Genomic DNA, 15,501 nt, shown 5'->3' on the forward strand with positions numbered 1-15,501 from the left:
ATCTTCATACTCATCTGTGTCCACCGCTGAATGACAGGTCTGATCTCCTCTGTCACGCTTCTGTGAGCCGGCTCAAAACACCACTAGTTAGATTTCACTCTCCTCTCTCCTCCTTTCCTCGCCGTCTCCCCGTCTTTTATCAGTGGCAGTGGGCCCATTTCACCACTTGAAGATGATCAAAAGTAGGGCAGATAGGTCTGAAATTACACCATGTGGTGCAGAAAAAGAGCGATAGAGCCCCATTACCTCTCAAGTTGAAAGATTTAATGTCAAACTCAACATTTCTCTCAAGGCAAGGGGATGCCTCTTATCCTCCATTTGTTGGCTGAAGAGAGTCGATAATAGCCCAGGGCCCGGAGCTCTCCGATTAGTTGACTTTATGACGGAAAGGTGTCCTCACTTCCTCCGAATAAAATCATTCAGCTGAGTTTTTCCTCCCGTGGTTTCCCTCACGTGGATCCAAATATTTCCTAAATGATTTATGAAGAAGACATTTACACATAGCATTAACGTCTTTGCAGCTTTTACCTGCATGGCAGATCTGTGTGGCAACAAGCCAGCACAGTCTGTTCTGATAGAATAAGATCATATCATAAAGTCGACTGATAAAAAGTAACCAGAACTTCACTGCAAAAATCTAACTGGGCACAATGCAGCTGCGCTTTCCAGTGATTTGGTTTCTGGTCTTAATTTACCATTTTATTCTATTTTATTTCAGTTTCTTTTTATTGGCTTCATATATCTTACTGTTTTATTGGCTTAATTATAACTTTATATAATCAGATTTTATGTTTCTAATTTCCATATCGAATTTTTTGCTAATCAGTGGTTGGGCTTAATTACATTATGTTCTTATTAATGGTTTTTAATTCTTACTCATCATTTAAATATTATCTGTGCACTGTCTACATACTTTTTGTAGACATTGGAAAATATTATGCTCCCGGGTCACTTCCATTCAGCAGCAATGGCGGAAGAAAGTGAAACATGAATGACACTTCACCTGTCCCTGCAGCTATCTTGGGATGGGTCGACCAGCCAAATTAACGCTGATGCATAACAATTAAAACAAAACCACGTCCAACTATGCAACAGTTGAACAATCCCATGCGGGAAATAATCAACAGAGAAGCTACCCTCCCTACGAAACCAGGCTGAGAAAAAAAAATAGTGTGTGAAATATCTCAACAACTATTGACCTGTCAATCAGGAAGTCCCTGTAAATAGATTCTGGTTCAATCAGGTGACAGTTAGTGTGTGTCCTTTTCGCTGTCACTATAATGACTTTAAAAACTCATAAAAACAAAACAAAAAAAACATTAAAAACTCTAAATAGGAAGGTAAAGAATGGTTTGTTTTTGCGTGTTAAAATAAAAAGGTCATTTTTCATTTCACAGTGTCTGTAACAAGTCAGTGCTACAACAACCAACCATCGACCTGTGTGCCTCTTACTCAACAGGGTCCACTGATTGTATCTGCTTTGGCACAGTGGGAACCAACGATCCAGTTACTTCTGCTTTACACATCATTGTGGGTGAGTAGAGGTGATTGAAGGACTTCCACCTCATGTGCTGTTTATCTCAGTGTCCAGGGTGGCGCTTCCATCAGGACACTGATAACCGCTGTTGGATAAGAAGCTGCAACAGCAACAACCTTTGACCGACTGTGGAAGCAGCTGCTTTTTGTTTCATGTTCATGTCTGCGTCTTTGCATGTTGCAGGATGTGTCATTTTACAACTCCGCTGTGTGTGTGTGTGTGTGTGTGTGTATGTTAACAGGTGATTCCCAGCCGCTGGATGTGTGTTCAGTCCATCACAACGACATTTTCCTCAAATACTCTGTCTCGTTGCTTGGCTACGGTTTCTATGGAGATGTTCTGACCGACAGTGAGAGGAAGAGATGGCTAGGTCCCGCCAGATATGACCTGTCAGGTATGAAGGCCATCAATCTTGAAGCTTGAGTGACACTCCTGCCTACACACTTTAACCTTGTTGTTTTAAACCCATGGCTTCCTGGCCTCTGAGGTTACCTGACCACACATACACACCTGCTTGTATTAAAGTTGTGCAACCTCGAGTGTATCCTAGAGCGTGCGTGTTTGGCTTTAGGTTCAGGCTTCTGAGGATTAAATATATAAATCTAACACACAGCCTCAGGCTCATGGATTCAGTGCAAACTCTTTGTTGTGAGCCTCACCAGCACCAGTAAGATTTCTCCCCCCACTGGGGCCACACATAAATACTTGCATTCATGGTACTATATGGTGCTTTAAACAAAGGCATCCACACTATAATGCAATTTATGAAACCAGGCTAAATTAAACTGGGGGCTGAATGTACAGAGGAGAAATAATTCTGTACTGGAAAGCGGAGGCCATGTTTATGAAAGCATTGTATTAAACAAACTTTTAATGTGAATATACTGTATGAGCTTCCAGGTTGAACAAAGAAGTCAACATTTAGGCACCGAGAGAACAGACTCATAGCCTACATCTCATTTGATGTGTTTGTTGTGTTGTTACCAGTGTTCAAATCTACATTTCTAAGTCCCTCATAAAATATTTTCCCCGTGCAGGTTTTTGTTGACATTTTTAAACCTGTATGTGCACATTCATGTAAACCAGCCCCGCAGTGTCACCGCTGCATCGCTGCATTTCACGGTCCATCAGCTGATGATCAGTGGATTATGTGAAACCATTGTGTGTTTGTGTTGTGCGTTGTGCGTGCTCATGTGCAAAACAAGCTCCACTGGTAAAAGAGAGACATTTCATTTTCACATGCTGAACAGCAGCGTACCCACGTGTGCCGCTTGAAACAAGTACAAAGTAGGCTGACTGTGAAAACAACAATCTACAGTATCTCACCACTGAATGATACAACAGATTTGTAAAAAGTGTCATAAGCAAACTAACGGCTCTCCGCTGCAGGATATCACACATTCCTGTTCTAAATAAAGTTAGAAACTAAATTTGGAAACCAGCAGTATTAGTAACCTCTTTAAAGGGATAGTTCACCCAAAATTCAAATTTCACTCATTATCTACTCACCCATGTCGACTAAGGGCTGGGAGAATTTTCAGAGTCCTCCGTGCCTTCTCTGAGTTATGGGGGGATCCGCGCAGCAGTATTTGTCCATAATGGTTGTGAATGGTGCTCCCTTTTCTTCGTTCAAAAAGTCACACCAAAAAACATCCAAATACCTCCATAGTGCTCGTCTGTAATGTCCCTCTTGTATTGAAGCCCCGACATGAGAAATTGTTCTGAAAAAAATTAAATAAGTCTATATTTTAAGCTTGTTTGTAGTGGAAGCTCCCAGTGTCTCAGTTCACTGCTCTTCCTGTGTCAGTGCAAATCTCGCGTGACCGGTGGAACAATTTCTCATGTCGGGGCTTCAATACAAGAGGGACATTACAGACGAGCAGTATGGAGGTATTTGGATGTTTTTTGGTCTGTCTTTTTGGACGAAGAAAGTTGGTATCCATTTACAACCATTATATGGACAAATACTGCTGCTGCGCTGACCCCCCCCTCCGTAACTCAGAGAAGGCATGGAGGACTCTGAAACTTCTCCCAGCCCTTAGTCGACATGAGGGTGAGTAGATAAGAAATGAGTGAAATTTGAATTTTGGGTGAACTATCCCTTTAAGCACAAAACCCACCCAAAATGGAAATCCTGGCAGCAGGCCTGCTTGCCTCTAATTCTACTGTATGAGTAGAAATTAGCATACACAAGGTTCAAGCACAAAACTTTCATCCACACACTATTTATAAATGCAGTCCCTGGGCTGTGTCTCGCACCACAAACATAATAAGTGTTTTAAATAAAGCTCGAAAAACTTTGCTTCTTTTATTTTTGCCCGGTTAAACCTGCAGGCTCTGGAGGAAACAGAACAGTAGTCTATTTAGCAATGCAGATGTGTCAATTTGACTCTTAATTGTCTTGTCAGGTGTAATTAGAGTTAGATTAAGCTTTATGCGTTCTGTGTTTGTGTTTCAGGTGTGAAAACGTTTCTGAGTCACAACTACTACGAAGGCACCGTCTCTTTCCTCCCCGCCACCGAGGACAACGTGGGGAACCCCAGGGACAAGCTGCAGTGTCGATCTGGGTAAACAAAGCACCATAACGTTTCCATTTCTCCGGCTCTCCAGCTGTATTTTACAATGTGCTAACTTATCTGATGCAGTTTGGTAGCAGAGGTGCCCCTGCCAGAGCTTAAACGGGTTAGTTTACGTTTGTCAGGCATACATATCTGATTTATTGTGGGCTGAACACAGTCAGTCTTTTTGGGGGAAAGTGCTCGACTAAGTGCTTTTGGTTTTTCCAGACGCACGGCGCAGCGGTTGTTTGCATTCGTTATGGGGGAGTGAAAAGAGGGGCAGAAAACCATTAATCTGTAAAAACGCCATGTTTCCTGTCAACTTGTTTTACCATTAAAAAGTGATATGACTGTGCTACAAAAGGCCTCTCCAGCTGTAGACGTCATTTCAGCGTTCCTGACAAAACTTTTTAATATTTAAAAAGCTAAACACAGGTACAGTATATGTCAGTTTTAAAATTGACTGAATTTTCTCCCACCTAATGAATCATTTAAGCCCGTTAAAGCCTTGCGTGTCACAGCAACGATGATGGCTTGATGATTGTGGAAAAAGAATGAGAAAAAAACAAGGTTATGCTGATATTTCAGGTGCCACGTCTGTCAACACAAGCCCCCATCAAAGGACAAGCAGTGGGAGATGTCAGAGGAGAAGGAGAAGTCAGATAAAGGTACAAGTTTGGGGTTATTACTTGAAATATGTCAAACTAATCACACCAAAAATGAAAGCCTGTGTCTCATTTCTCTGCCTCGTTATCTGCCAGTTTTTGAAACCGTTTCTAGACTTGTGAGATGAGTGGAAATGAAACCCAAAGCTGTTGTTGGAGAGAAAAGACATGAAAACAAAAACTAAAAGGAGACGATACAATCCAGCTCCGGCTGGCTTCTTTCCTTGAAGTTGCATACACACAGACGCACACACACGAACCAAATCAGGGGAGATTTGCATTTCTTTTTCGAGCTAGATTAAGTACCTGAGGTGGACTGAGTGTAAATAATATCATCTTCTCCTTCTCAAATTTCACTTCATCTCCATTTTCTGTCCGGGCTGTTTTTCTCCCGCAGCATGGCAAAATTCTTGATGAGATTCTTGATGAGTTATTGACGAGAAAATCTAAACTGATTTTAGTGACACTGCACAGCTCCCCATTGTGCCCCACCAGAGAGGTTTTTTTTTTCTTCCCTCGCCTATCGATTTGTAAATCTTCATAATCCACTCTCTTCGTCAACTTGATCATATTACGTCTTCCTGGTGCGTGTCTGTCCGCTGGAGTGGGACAAAGTCCACTCCCGTTGTTCCCCTAGCTGCCCTCCTGACCGGGTCTCACACAATTATCCACAATCCTCTCAAGCCGACAACATGGCAACTAAAACCTCTGGAGGCAGATGAAATACTAACTCCTCATGTGTGTGTGTGTGTGTGTGCTGTAGCTGCAGATGAGCCGTGTGTGTGTTCTTTTCCCTCTCTAATTAATGCTGTGATATAGCTTCAAGATTTTCCATCTTGGCCTGGCTATCTGGACACCAACTTCCTGTGGCATGTGTGTGTGTGTGTGTCTGTGTTCTCCTCTTGTGTCAATATGAAAGCGAGCGTAACCTGCTTGTGTGTGTGTGTGTGATGTGTAACAGACTCCCACTAATCAGGAAGAAATTTGGCCGCGTTAGCTCTGACGGGGTTTTGCCTCACGCCAGTGCTGCTGTTTGTTTTGCGATTTTTTTCCACTCTCTCTCTCTTCCTGGCGAGGGAAATCTCACACAACTGCTAAATCAATGAGGCACGACACACTCCCTCTCTGCAAATGAGCCAGCCTCCTCTCCGAAAGCAAACAGTCATTTGGAAAACGTCCTCCTAATGCAGAGCCCACCAAGTCCGCAGTTGGATCCGTTTTGTCTTTTTGATTTTTCTTTTTTTAATTCAGCTTTAATCACCACTTTCCCCAATTAGAACATTGTTGTCTTTATGTAGCCTCCACGGGCTTGTTATCACCGGTTCGCGTTATCACCTCTGTACGTTTGTTTTGCGAAATGAGGGGGAAAGGTAATGAAACGTTTTGCTTTCTGAGATCGCATCATTTTCCCTCCGAGATCCTCATAAAAACAGTCAGACGCTGATTTGGACGTCTATGATCGCTTTTTTTAGTTTCCTCGCGGCTTACTCCGCTGACTATCACCCTGGTGACAGGCACTGGCAGCCCCATGGGTGATACCGCTGTGTCTTTGATAGGCCATCCCTTGTAAACAGCCTCTAATCTCCGAGGAACAGAGTGGTGATTTGTGAGGTGCAGCCATCGCATCTGTCATGTGAGATTTGGAGGCCACATGTGCGTTTAATCATAACAAGAAAACTTGAAGTTAATCCAGTCCAGTCTTCCACCTGCTGTGTGTGTGTACGGCTCTCTCTTCAGATGCCGTGAACCCATCCTCGTCCCCAAACTTAATTGCACTTCATAACAGGCAGACATTCAGCTTTAGTGCAGTAATTTCGGCATCAAAAGTTTCTGTCTCGGCTCCATTGGGAGGGTCAAAGCTGCTCTCGGGATTCCTGCCAAAAACATCTGGATCTTAATGGACCCTCATCAGCATCAACCACTTTTGTGACAAGCTTGGAACTTCACCTCTGGACTCGTAAAAGACTTGAAAACACTGTGATTTCAAAGTACATTCTTGGTTGTTCACAGATGATTTGCTTCAGCACTTGTGGAGAAACCAAACAGAATCAGGATTTTTGTTGCTTCTATTTATCACTTATCAACTGAAACAAGTTGTGACTTCAATCTCGGCTCAAATGTGGCACATTTACGAAAACGTGGAGCTGCTGTGGAATACAGCATTGCAAAAAAAACAAAAAAACAAAACCAAATTAAAATGGCAACACAGCCTTTTCACTGCAGCAGAAAGTCTCTTCATTTAAGGGCGTCAATGTCAGATGGAGGAGCTTTAACACTGCAGTACAAAGAGGAGAGTGAAGGAAGCCAGAGATGGTTAGTGAAAGCGGCTCTGCAGCACTTGATTTTTGTTGCAAACTCAACATTTTCCCAGCGTGAACCTGCCAAATTTTATTTTACTTTGAGAACACTTAAATAAGAGTGAGTTAACTTGTTTGGACTTCAGTTATACTGCCGCAGAGAGCCCCCATATATAATACCTTTAAAGAGTTTAAACTTGATTCAGTTTGGTCAAGTGGAGAACAATACCTTTCAAGTTTCACAGCCAAATATATAAGAAATTACAAACACATGCCAAAGCAAAAGGTTTAATAAGACAGTGTTTTATTCAAATGTTTACTTGGTTCGACTTTCAGTCATCAGTTCTGAGATGAAATTTCAAAAAACAAGTCCTGCTAATCTTTGAAAGCACACCTCCTTCCTCTATTTTATTGAAGGCTTAGACAGATATTGCTGGTTTTCATATCTAGACTAGAGACTATATAAATCTACTCTAGACACAGTATATCTAATCTAATCCTTGTGTTCCAGGTGGCAGTGGTGGTTGGAGCGTGATCCAGGGAAAGTTCATCGCCATAAATGCGGCCAATATGAGCTGCGCATGTCCCCGGAGCCCGAAAGGCCTGTCGCCCGCCGCCCACCTCGCCGACGGCAACGTGGACCTCATCCTGGTCAGGAAATGTTCCCGCTTGGATTTCCTCAGACACCTGCTTCGACACACCAACAAAGATGACCAGGTAGGAGCTGTAATCTTTAGTCACTCTATGCATTTAGATCAAGTCAAGTATGATTTGTCTCCCTTGTCCTTCTGTCCTCTGTAGAAACGTACATGAATCCTAATTCAGAGCTGACATAATAATAATTTTTTTTCATAGAGCACTTTACATCAAAGTGCTTTATAGAGGTTAAAAACTATTTCAATAATAAAAATAAAAATATATAAGACACAATAAATATGACATGATCCAAGTAAATTCATGTGGTTTGGAGCGAGCTGGAATAAAAGAATCCTCCTTTCTAAAGAGTGGACAAACAAACATACAAAAAAAAAAAAAACTTTTAGTAACAAATTTATCCATCCATCCCCAAAAAACTCCCCTTAAGTCCCTGTGCTGCAGAATTTAGTGCTCGGCATCAAGAGTTTCTCAATCTGTGCACTGATGAATTGAGAGTGTGTTAAGTCTGTGAATGAGCCTGCCTGCTGTGCTAGCACCTCCGTTTGCTGACTCCGCTCAATTTCCCAACTATGGTTCACTTTAGTTCAAATGCCTTAGCCCTTGTGCCTTCCCACGTATCATAAATAACCTCCACCCTGGTCCAGAGCGGCTCCAGTAATCGCTGCATCAGGGATATGCTGTATGGGAGAACAGGCTGATACCAGACTAATGCCCTCTCAGGATAGTGCAAGTATTACCAGGGGAAGTCTGGTGATTAGTAATTATTACCTCAGGAAGGACCTCAGGATGTTTATCCCACTTAGAAGAATCTTGTAGGTAATTTCTGGAGCTGTCTGGTTAAAGTGTGGGATTGCAAAGTGTGTTTTGAGTCAACAGTGACATCCTGAGGTGAGCTTCAGCTCTAAGATCAACACACTGACTTGTGCACACACTGTTTGCATCACAAAGATGAGTTTTACTCTGGTAATGAGGTTTTTGTAGATTAGAATTTTATGTATTTGCATATTTACATGGATTCAGACACTTCACTGAAGTTATTTTTTAGAGAAACATGTGCAGAGGCTCCGCACATTTAGCAACTGATTTGAGACTTATTTGACTTAACAGCAAAGCAATAAAAGACTTATTCATATGGTGCCAAATCCTAACAGAAGTAATCTCAAGGCACTTTTTAAATAGAACAGATCTAAAGTGTACTCCTGAGACATGTGACTTAGGGGACCATTTTCTTTCTTCTTTTTTTTTTTATCAAAGATGTGGTTTTCTAAATCTTTCTTTTTTTTAATTAAGTCCCATTTCCTTCTTAAACATGATATGATATATTGATCTCTAGTGTGATGCTAACAAAAAGAAAGAACATCGGGAGTAGCTAAATCCAAACATACTTAAATTTGGATTGCAGGAGAGCAAAGGCAATAGCACATATAGAGACATATATCACATGGAAGCAGCTTCAGCAGTTTTAAATAATGTTGAAAATAAAACTTAATTTTTAACATTTGAGGAGGCACTGGGCCTGAGCTTCTCCTGCTTGATTCCCATCACAGTGACTTGGAACTTGCTCAAAATCTGAAGGTTAAGACTTTTTTTTTTTTACTCCTTCCTTTGCTGCCTTTGTCATAACCTGACACCTCGGCCATGACTAGCAAAGGGAAAACACACAATGCAGCTTCAAGTTTATATAAGATAACCCCAAATGTATCCTTTAAGAGCTTTTGTGTGGTGCAAAGGTAGAACAAAATGAAACCAAATGAAGGAAACAGTGCAGTCCCAGTGAAAGGGAGACCATGGAGATGAGTGGACTTATGGTGCGTTCCAGGCAGGCTTTTTAACCCGTAAGTCACGACTTCAAGTCACCAGTTACGAGTTTGTAGCGTTCCAGGCAAGTTACGAGTTACGAACTGGGAACTGGGAGTAGATCGATCTAGTACGAGTTCACAGGTGGGAAGTTACGAGTTTGACTGTACGTTCTAACTGGTAACCATAGGAACAGGTTGGAAAGATACGAGTTACGGGTTGCCTGGAACGCACCATTAAGTGCAGTGGATTCTGGGTAGATGGACCAGGTGAGGTCAATTGCACTAACGATAACTCTGCTCCCAAAGGACCTGATGGGAAATACCGAACAGGCGATTGGAACTAGATCCACCTGTGTCAGTGTTGTTTGTTTGGTCCAACATTTTCATCCAGACAGAAATATCTTATCAAGTGTTGGATGCTTTCCTTCTGATTTTTGAGAGTTCTCCTCCAGTGCCACCAGCTGGTTAACACGTTCTGCGTTACAGTGAGACCTCATCCTGGTGTAAGGATCACATCCTGCACCTCAGGGGGCCCACAGTGTGAAAATGTCACGATTTTGTGCGTCTCTACCTTCAGGCTGTCTTGGCTGCTTTACTTGCAACACACTGTGGTTGACAAGTAGTTGTATGAGTAGGGTGAGCGGGACTTTGCATCAGAGTTCACTTAATATCAGCATCACTGTCCAGCCAAGCGGAGAGAAACAAGGAGTGAGGAGCCACTAAGTGTATTCATGGCCTTGTCAGAAAGCCTTTTAGGCAGACCGTCCAGCTTGAATGCAAAGCGGTTGCAGTCATAAAGTGGGTCTGATGTGAAATAAATGGCTGTCACTCCGCTTTCGGGATGAGAGAGGGCGAGAAGAGGGGGAGAAGGAAGGTGGAGAGGGAGAGAGGACAAGAAAAGAGATGAGAAGAAAGGAGAAGAGAATAGAGAGAAAGTGGCACCCCGTGAAGTTGAAGAAAATAGTGTGCCGGACAGAGCTGAACCTTTCTGTGACACTGAGTGAGATGAAAGGGGATTTTGACAAAATAATTTCTTTTCATCTCTCTCTCTCTTTCTCCTTCTTTCACTCCTCGGCCGTTTACATAGTTTTTATGCATCTCCATTCCATCTGACCTCTTTTCTGCCCGCTACCGTTTCATATTTGTTCCCCTGTTTTGCTGTTTTCGTCTTCATAAATGGCGACACACCCACACACAAATGCGCGAGCCCATGTGAAGTTTTGCTTTTCATTATAAAATCAGTAGGAGTCCATAAAAAGACAATAGAGGAGAAATTAACTTTTTACCTCACCCACCAGGAGCTAATAAACGCAAAAAGAATGACATGCCAAGAATAATTTTACCTTGCAATACAATCATCATATTTCAAAGAAATATCCCACCGCCTCTTTTCAGTGCCATTTTAATGTATAAAATAAGTCGTTTATGTTCAATTTGAGATGTTTAAATGCTCAAAAAGTTCATGTTGTTGTTGGAGCACCCTGTGAACCCTGACAGATCCATCTCCATCCACCACAGAGAAATCCAGTGTTTGTTTTTGTTTTATTGACCTTAATTTTGGACGCAAGATGAAAGAGGAGTTTAAAACCAAATCAGAAAACTCTACATGGTAATGAAACTGTCAAATAAATCCTGAATTTGTTTGTTTCCATGACATATTCGCAAACGAACTGAAGTTTTTATTGCATCTTTCAGCACATGTGCCTTCATTAATTCTCTGTGACTGTACTGGAGGATTGCACTGCAGTTTGACTCAAGTCAGTCAAGACAGTGGAGCGTTAACCTCTGCACCATCTGTGGACACATCTGCTTCATCTCTTTCATCTATTTCTCACCCATCTCTGCCACCCTCCTCCCCCTTTAGTTTGACCACTCATTTGTGGAGGTCCACCGGGTGAGGACATTTCGTTTCCAGCCGCGTCACCAGGAGCTGCTTTCCCTGGAGGACCTGATGAGCGAGGCCCCCAAGAAGATGACGGGCTTCAGGCCCATCTGCCCCGGCAGCCAACCGAGCTGCAACTACAGCAAAGCCAAAAGCAGCTGGAACTGTGACGGGGAGATCCTGCCTCACGCTGCCATCCAAGTCAGGTAACTGATCACAGACTCACCTGTGGGCGCAGATCCAAACATGCTTTTAGTCCATTATTTGCCAAAATAAAGAAGTTGCTCGACTGAAAACTCGAGAAAGTGAAAAATAAATCAAAAAGTTGGCAGCCACAAGTGGATAAATAAGAAAATATATTGTGACTTATCTGTCATGATGAATGTTTTGCCCATTTAACACTGAAAAACTGAAACAGTTGCCTGCTGAAGAAAGACATAGTTCAATCTCTTCTCCTCTTTGCCCATTTATTTTTGCTTTCACCTGTGACGAAAGACAGTCGGGATCATTCTCAGCGCAAATGATGAGCAGCAAATGGCTCTGAATCTGTGCAAATAACACTGTAGAAGCAGGTATAATGGAAGAAGTGTTGAAATTGAGCTCATGTCTATTGCATCACCATGGTGGAGAATTCACAGTAAAGTCTTTTCTTCTTGGGTTTTTAAGATGTAATGTTGGATTAAATTGCCCTAAAATGTTTCTGAGTGTCATGAATTGAAGCCTGAGCAGAGATAGATCGTGTTCAGTCTTCACCGTACACTAGAGGAAAACTCAAACATATAATTTTAAACCACAGGCTTTGATCTCGAGCCAAATGTCTCTATAGTAAATGAATTGCTTTGAAATTCTATATGGACATACATGTTTCTCAGAGGATTATTGCTTATGACTTTTTGTCCTCTTCATGAAGCAGCATTATGAGGTCAAACTTTTCTTATGGGTGAGTGTGAATATGAAGCACAAAGAAGTCATATCCAGGAAGGATTTTCATGTACCGTAAATTCTTAAATAGCCTGGGCTTTTATTTGCTTCAACTGCTGACCTGACCCGGCTTATATTTGAGACAGGCGTCTATATGGGAAAAGCTTTTATTTAATTTTGAACACACTCAGCAAAGATGGGAAATTCTATCAAATTGTTCTGTTCTTACTGTTTAAAAGAGTAAGAATAGAAGAAGTTCTCAATGGGCCTGAACAACTGGATGCACCGGGTTCGGGTCGAAAACATATAAACATATAACCTCAGACCATGGGCTTCCTTTTGTTTTGGCCATGTTATATGCGAATTAATGCTTGTAAGTCCGGCCGCATTAGGTCTGGGCTGTTGGTCGGACCGGGTCGTGTTTTTCAGGCCCAAACTCTAGCACAAATTAAACAACTTAGAAACTGCTCAAGCGGGCAAACATGGGCTTTGAGAGGTTTTGTACATTCACAAGAACTTGCAGAAAATAGAAAAGACCCAGCTTCTAATTGAAACTGGCTTTTATTTGCTCAAACCTGTAGCCAGGCCCGGCCTACAGGAGACTGGTGTCTATTTTAGACCCGGCTTTTATTTGAGAATTTACTAGTCACATAAAAATAGATACAGATACATATCAATGCACTTCTTCTTGATTATTTTGTGTGCATTTATCTGTGGCTCCACACTCCACCTACAGAGACAGCATTAACATGCTAGCATGCCAATAAGCATGGCACTTAGCTCAAACAACCGTGGTGCCTGAGTTAAGTGTCACAGAGCTGTTAGTCTGACTGGAGCTTTTTATTCTTGTCACACTGCGACAACAGTATGATTTGATGGTCTACAATAACAACAACATGCCAACCTTTAATATCCACACAGAAAATGAAGTGTCACCACTTCTTGATGCTTAGTGTTAGCCGCTAATAGCCGCATCTCCTGCTTGGCTTGACAGCAATGAGAGCAGCAGTGCCATTAGCACTGCTATTGTCCAACAGGGTCTGATCTGGAGACTCTTTCACTGTTCCCCGCTGGACGGTGTTGGCACCTCAGTGGAATCCCCCCCCCCCCCGCCACACACACACACACACACACACATGCACACCCACTCTTTATTCTGGCCCTGTCCACACTTCAGCCTTGCCCCTGCTATCAGATCTCTATATAGCTGGTGTGGCACAGCTTGACGCATCATTTATTTCATGCTCCATTGTACTTTGCCAATGATGCATGGCGCTGTAATGTTGCTAATTTAATGGCCCTCCCCATGTTAAAAGGCTACTCCCCTTTAATTAAAGCAGAAGTCCGTCCTTTTATTGCCTCTTCCTCTCTGCTAATCGTTCTTGGAGTGAGCCAGCCAGAGTGCCGCTCGGATAATTAATGGTAATAGCCCAGGCGAAACGGAGAGAAAGTAAGAAAGAAAGAAGGGAAGAGTTTTGCCTTTAAACTTACAAATACACGTTTTAGAGTGAAACTCAAGGTGCAAGAATTAAACAGGTCGGGGTCCACTTATGTAATTCAAACCAAAAATATGCTGCTTCCTTGATGTTACAGATATAATAGCAATGAATGTTTGTTTGATTTTTGTCATAATAATCATCACTGTTGAAAATTATACCATGCCAATTCATTATACAGTATTATCTGCTAGAGAGCCCTGCATCTAAACTACAGGTGTTCCAGTAAAAACACAGGTAACATTTAGCAGACCTATAATTGAGGCTCTACAACATACTGCACCACAGCAGCCATTTTCCCTGTTCACTGCTTCTTTTTTCAGATAGTATACTTTTACCTCATAATGCATCAGGCTCTGCTGTGTGTGTCTGCCCCATCTGTATTATAACATCTGTTATAGCAGCTCTTTAAAGGTCTTTATACTTTACACACCACTAAGATTGTCTCACTTTCAAGTTTGCGTGTCAAGTCTGCACACAAGGGTGCCGTTCCATTGCTTTTACATCTGCCACATGGACAGTAAAGTGTCATTGAAATGAGCATAGTCATTAAGTTGATGGTTTGTTATTCAGGCTAAATGATGCGTTGTGTGTGTGTGTGTGTGTGTGTGTGTGTGTGTGTGTGTGTGTGTGTGTGTGTGTGTGTGTGTGTGTGTGTGTGTGTGTGTGTGTGTGTGTGTGTGTGTGTGTGTGTCTGTGTGTGTGTGTGTGTCTTTGTGTGTGTGCACTCTTTCTCCCCGCAGTGTCCAGTGCCAGTTGATCAGGCTGTTTGCCCGCGGTATCGAGGAGCAGCAGCAGCAGCAGCAGTAGTGTGTGTGTTTGAAAACCTTTGCACACCCTGGGCCCCGGAGCCAAGCACGCACTGCTCAGTGGACTTAGAGCTGGACGGGGAAATTTAGCCGCTAGAAAACAGAGCAACACAAAGTTGTACTTGGCAAGATTCTCCTGGGAAAACACATGCATCACATCAGTGTAAGCCCCTGAATGTTGGCACCATAGCTCTTTTTAGCACGTTGGACTGAATGAAATGTGCAGGAAGTCCTGTGTCTGCACAGGAAGTGGTGGAATTAAACTTCAAAGTCAAAGTGATTTGAACTCCGGTTGAAGATAGAAAGCTGCCACCACCAACCGCAGAAAAGGAAAGATGAAGATGCAAAGAGACGTGTCTGAGGACCGCAAAAGTAGCAGCCTGGGTGTTCACACCGCCGCATAAAGACGAGCTGACCTGGACTGAGCTGGATTCAGCCGCAACAATCAGCTAAAGGTTTCCATACTACCATGAAGGAGAACTCAAATAGGATTTCTCCCTATAAAGAGAAGAAAGACAGCAAAGAAGATACAGCTTTGTAAGAAAGGGTGAGGAAAAGAAAGCCTGTGGAAGACACTGATAAACTGAAAAGACTGAAAATGCCAGAACTGGACTATGAGAGGAAAAAAAGCAATCTGATCCTTTTTTGGGGGGGGAAAATTATTTCATCTGTGGCCCAGGTGAAAGCAGATATGAGCCAGGGGCACTAATGAAAAGAGCTGAATGCCCTGCAATACACTAACAGGGCCCCGGTGGCTTCTGGGTAATAAGGCAAAGTGGCTGCTAAGTGATTTGGTGTGCCTCAGCGCTGCTGCACCGCACCTGTGGCTCTGAGCTCTGCTCCTCTCTGGCTAAAAACCACAGACAGTTCAGTCATCACC

General features: G+C 42.6%; 1 protein-coding gene across 1 annotated transcript in view; it reads left to right on the forward strand.

Annotated features, from left to right (window-relative positions):
- Nucleotides 1–15,237, forward strand: part of cerk (ceramide kinase) — a 46,143-nt gene extending 30,906 nt beyond the window's left edge. The window contains exons 7-13 of the mRNA XM_085768981.1: nt 1,460–1,534; nt 1,779–1,931; nt 3,996–4,104; nt 4,684–4,763; nt 7,569–7,774; nt 11,378–11,601; nt 14,556–15,237. Coding sequence (XP_085625107.1) covers nt 1,460–1,534; nt 1,779–1,931; nt 3,996–4,104; nt 4,684–4,763; nt 7,569–7,774; nt 11,378–11,601; nt 14,556–14,622 — 914 coding nt within the window. The 3' untranslated portion in view covers nt 14,623–15,237. The remainder of the gene's footprint in view (nt 1–1,459; nt 1,535–1,778; nt 1,932–3,995; nt 4,105–4,683; nt 4,764–7,568; nt 7,775–11,377; nt 11,602–14,555) is intronic.
- The last annotated feature ends 264 nt before the right edge of the window (nt 15,238–15,501 follow it).

This window comes from Trachurus japonicus, chromosome 23, assembly GCF_045865225.1.
Source record: "Trachurus japonicus isolate A0001 chromosome 23, Traja_1.0".
Taxonomy (NCBI): domain Eukaryota; kingdom Metazoa; phylum Chordata; class Actinopteri; order Carangiformes; family Carangidae; genus Trachurus; species Trachurus japonicus.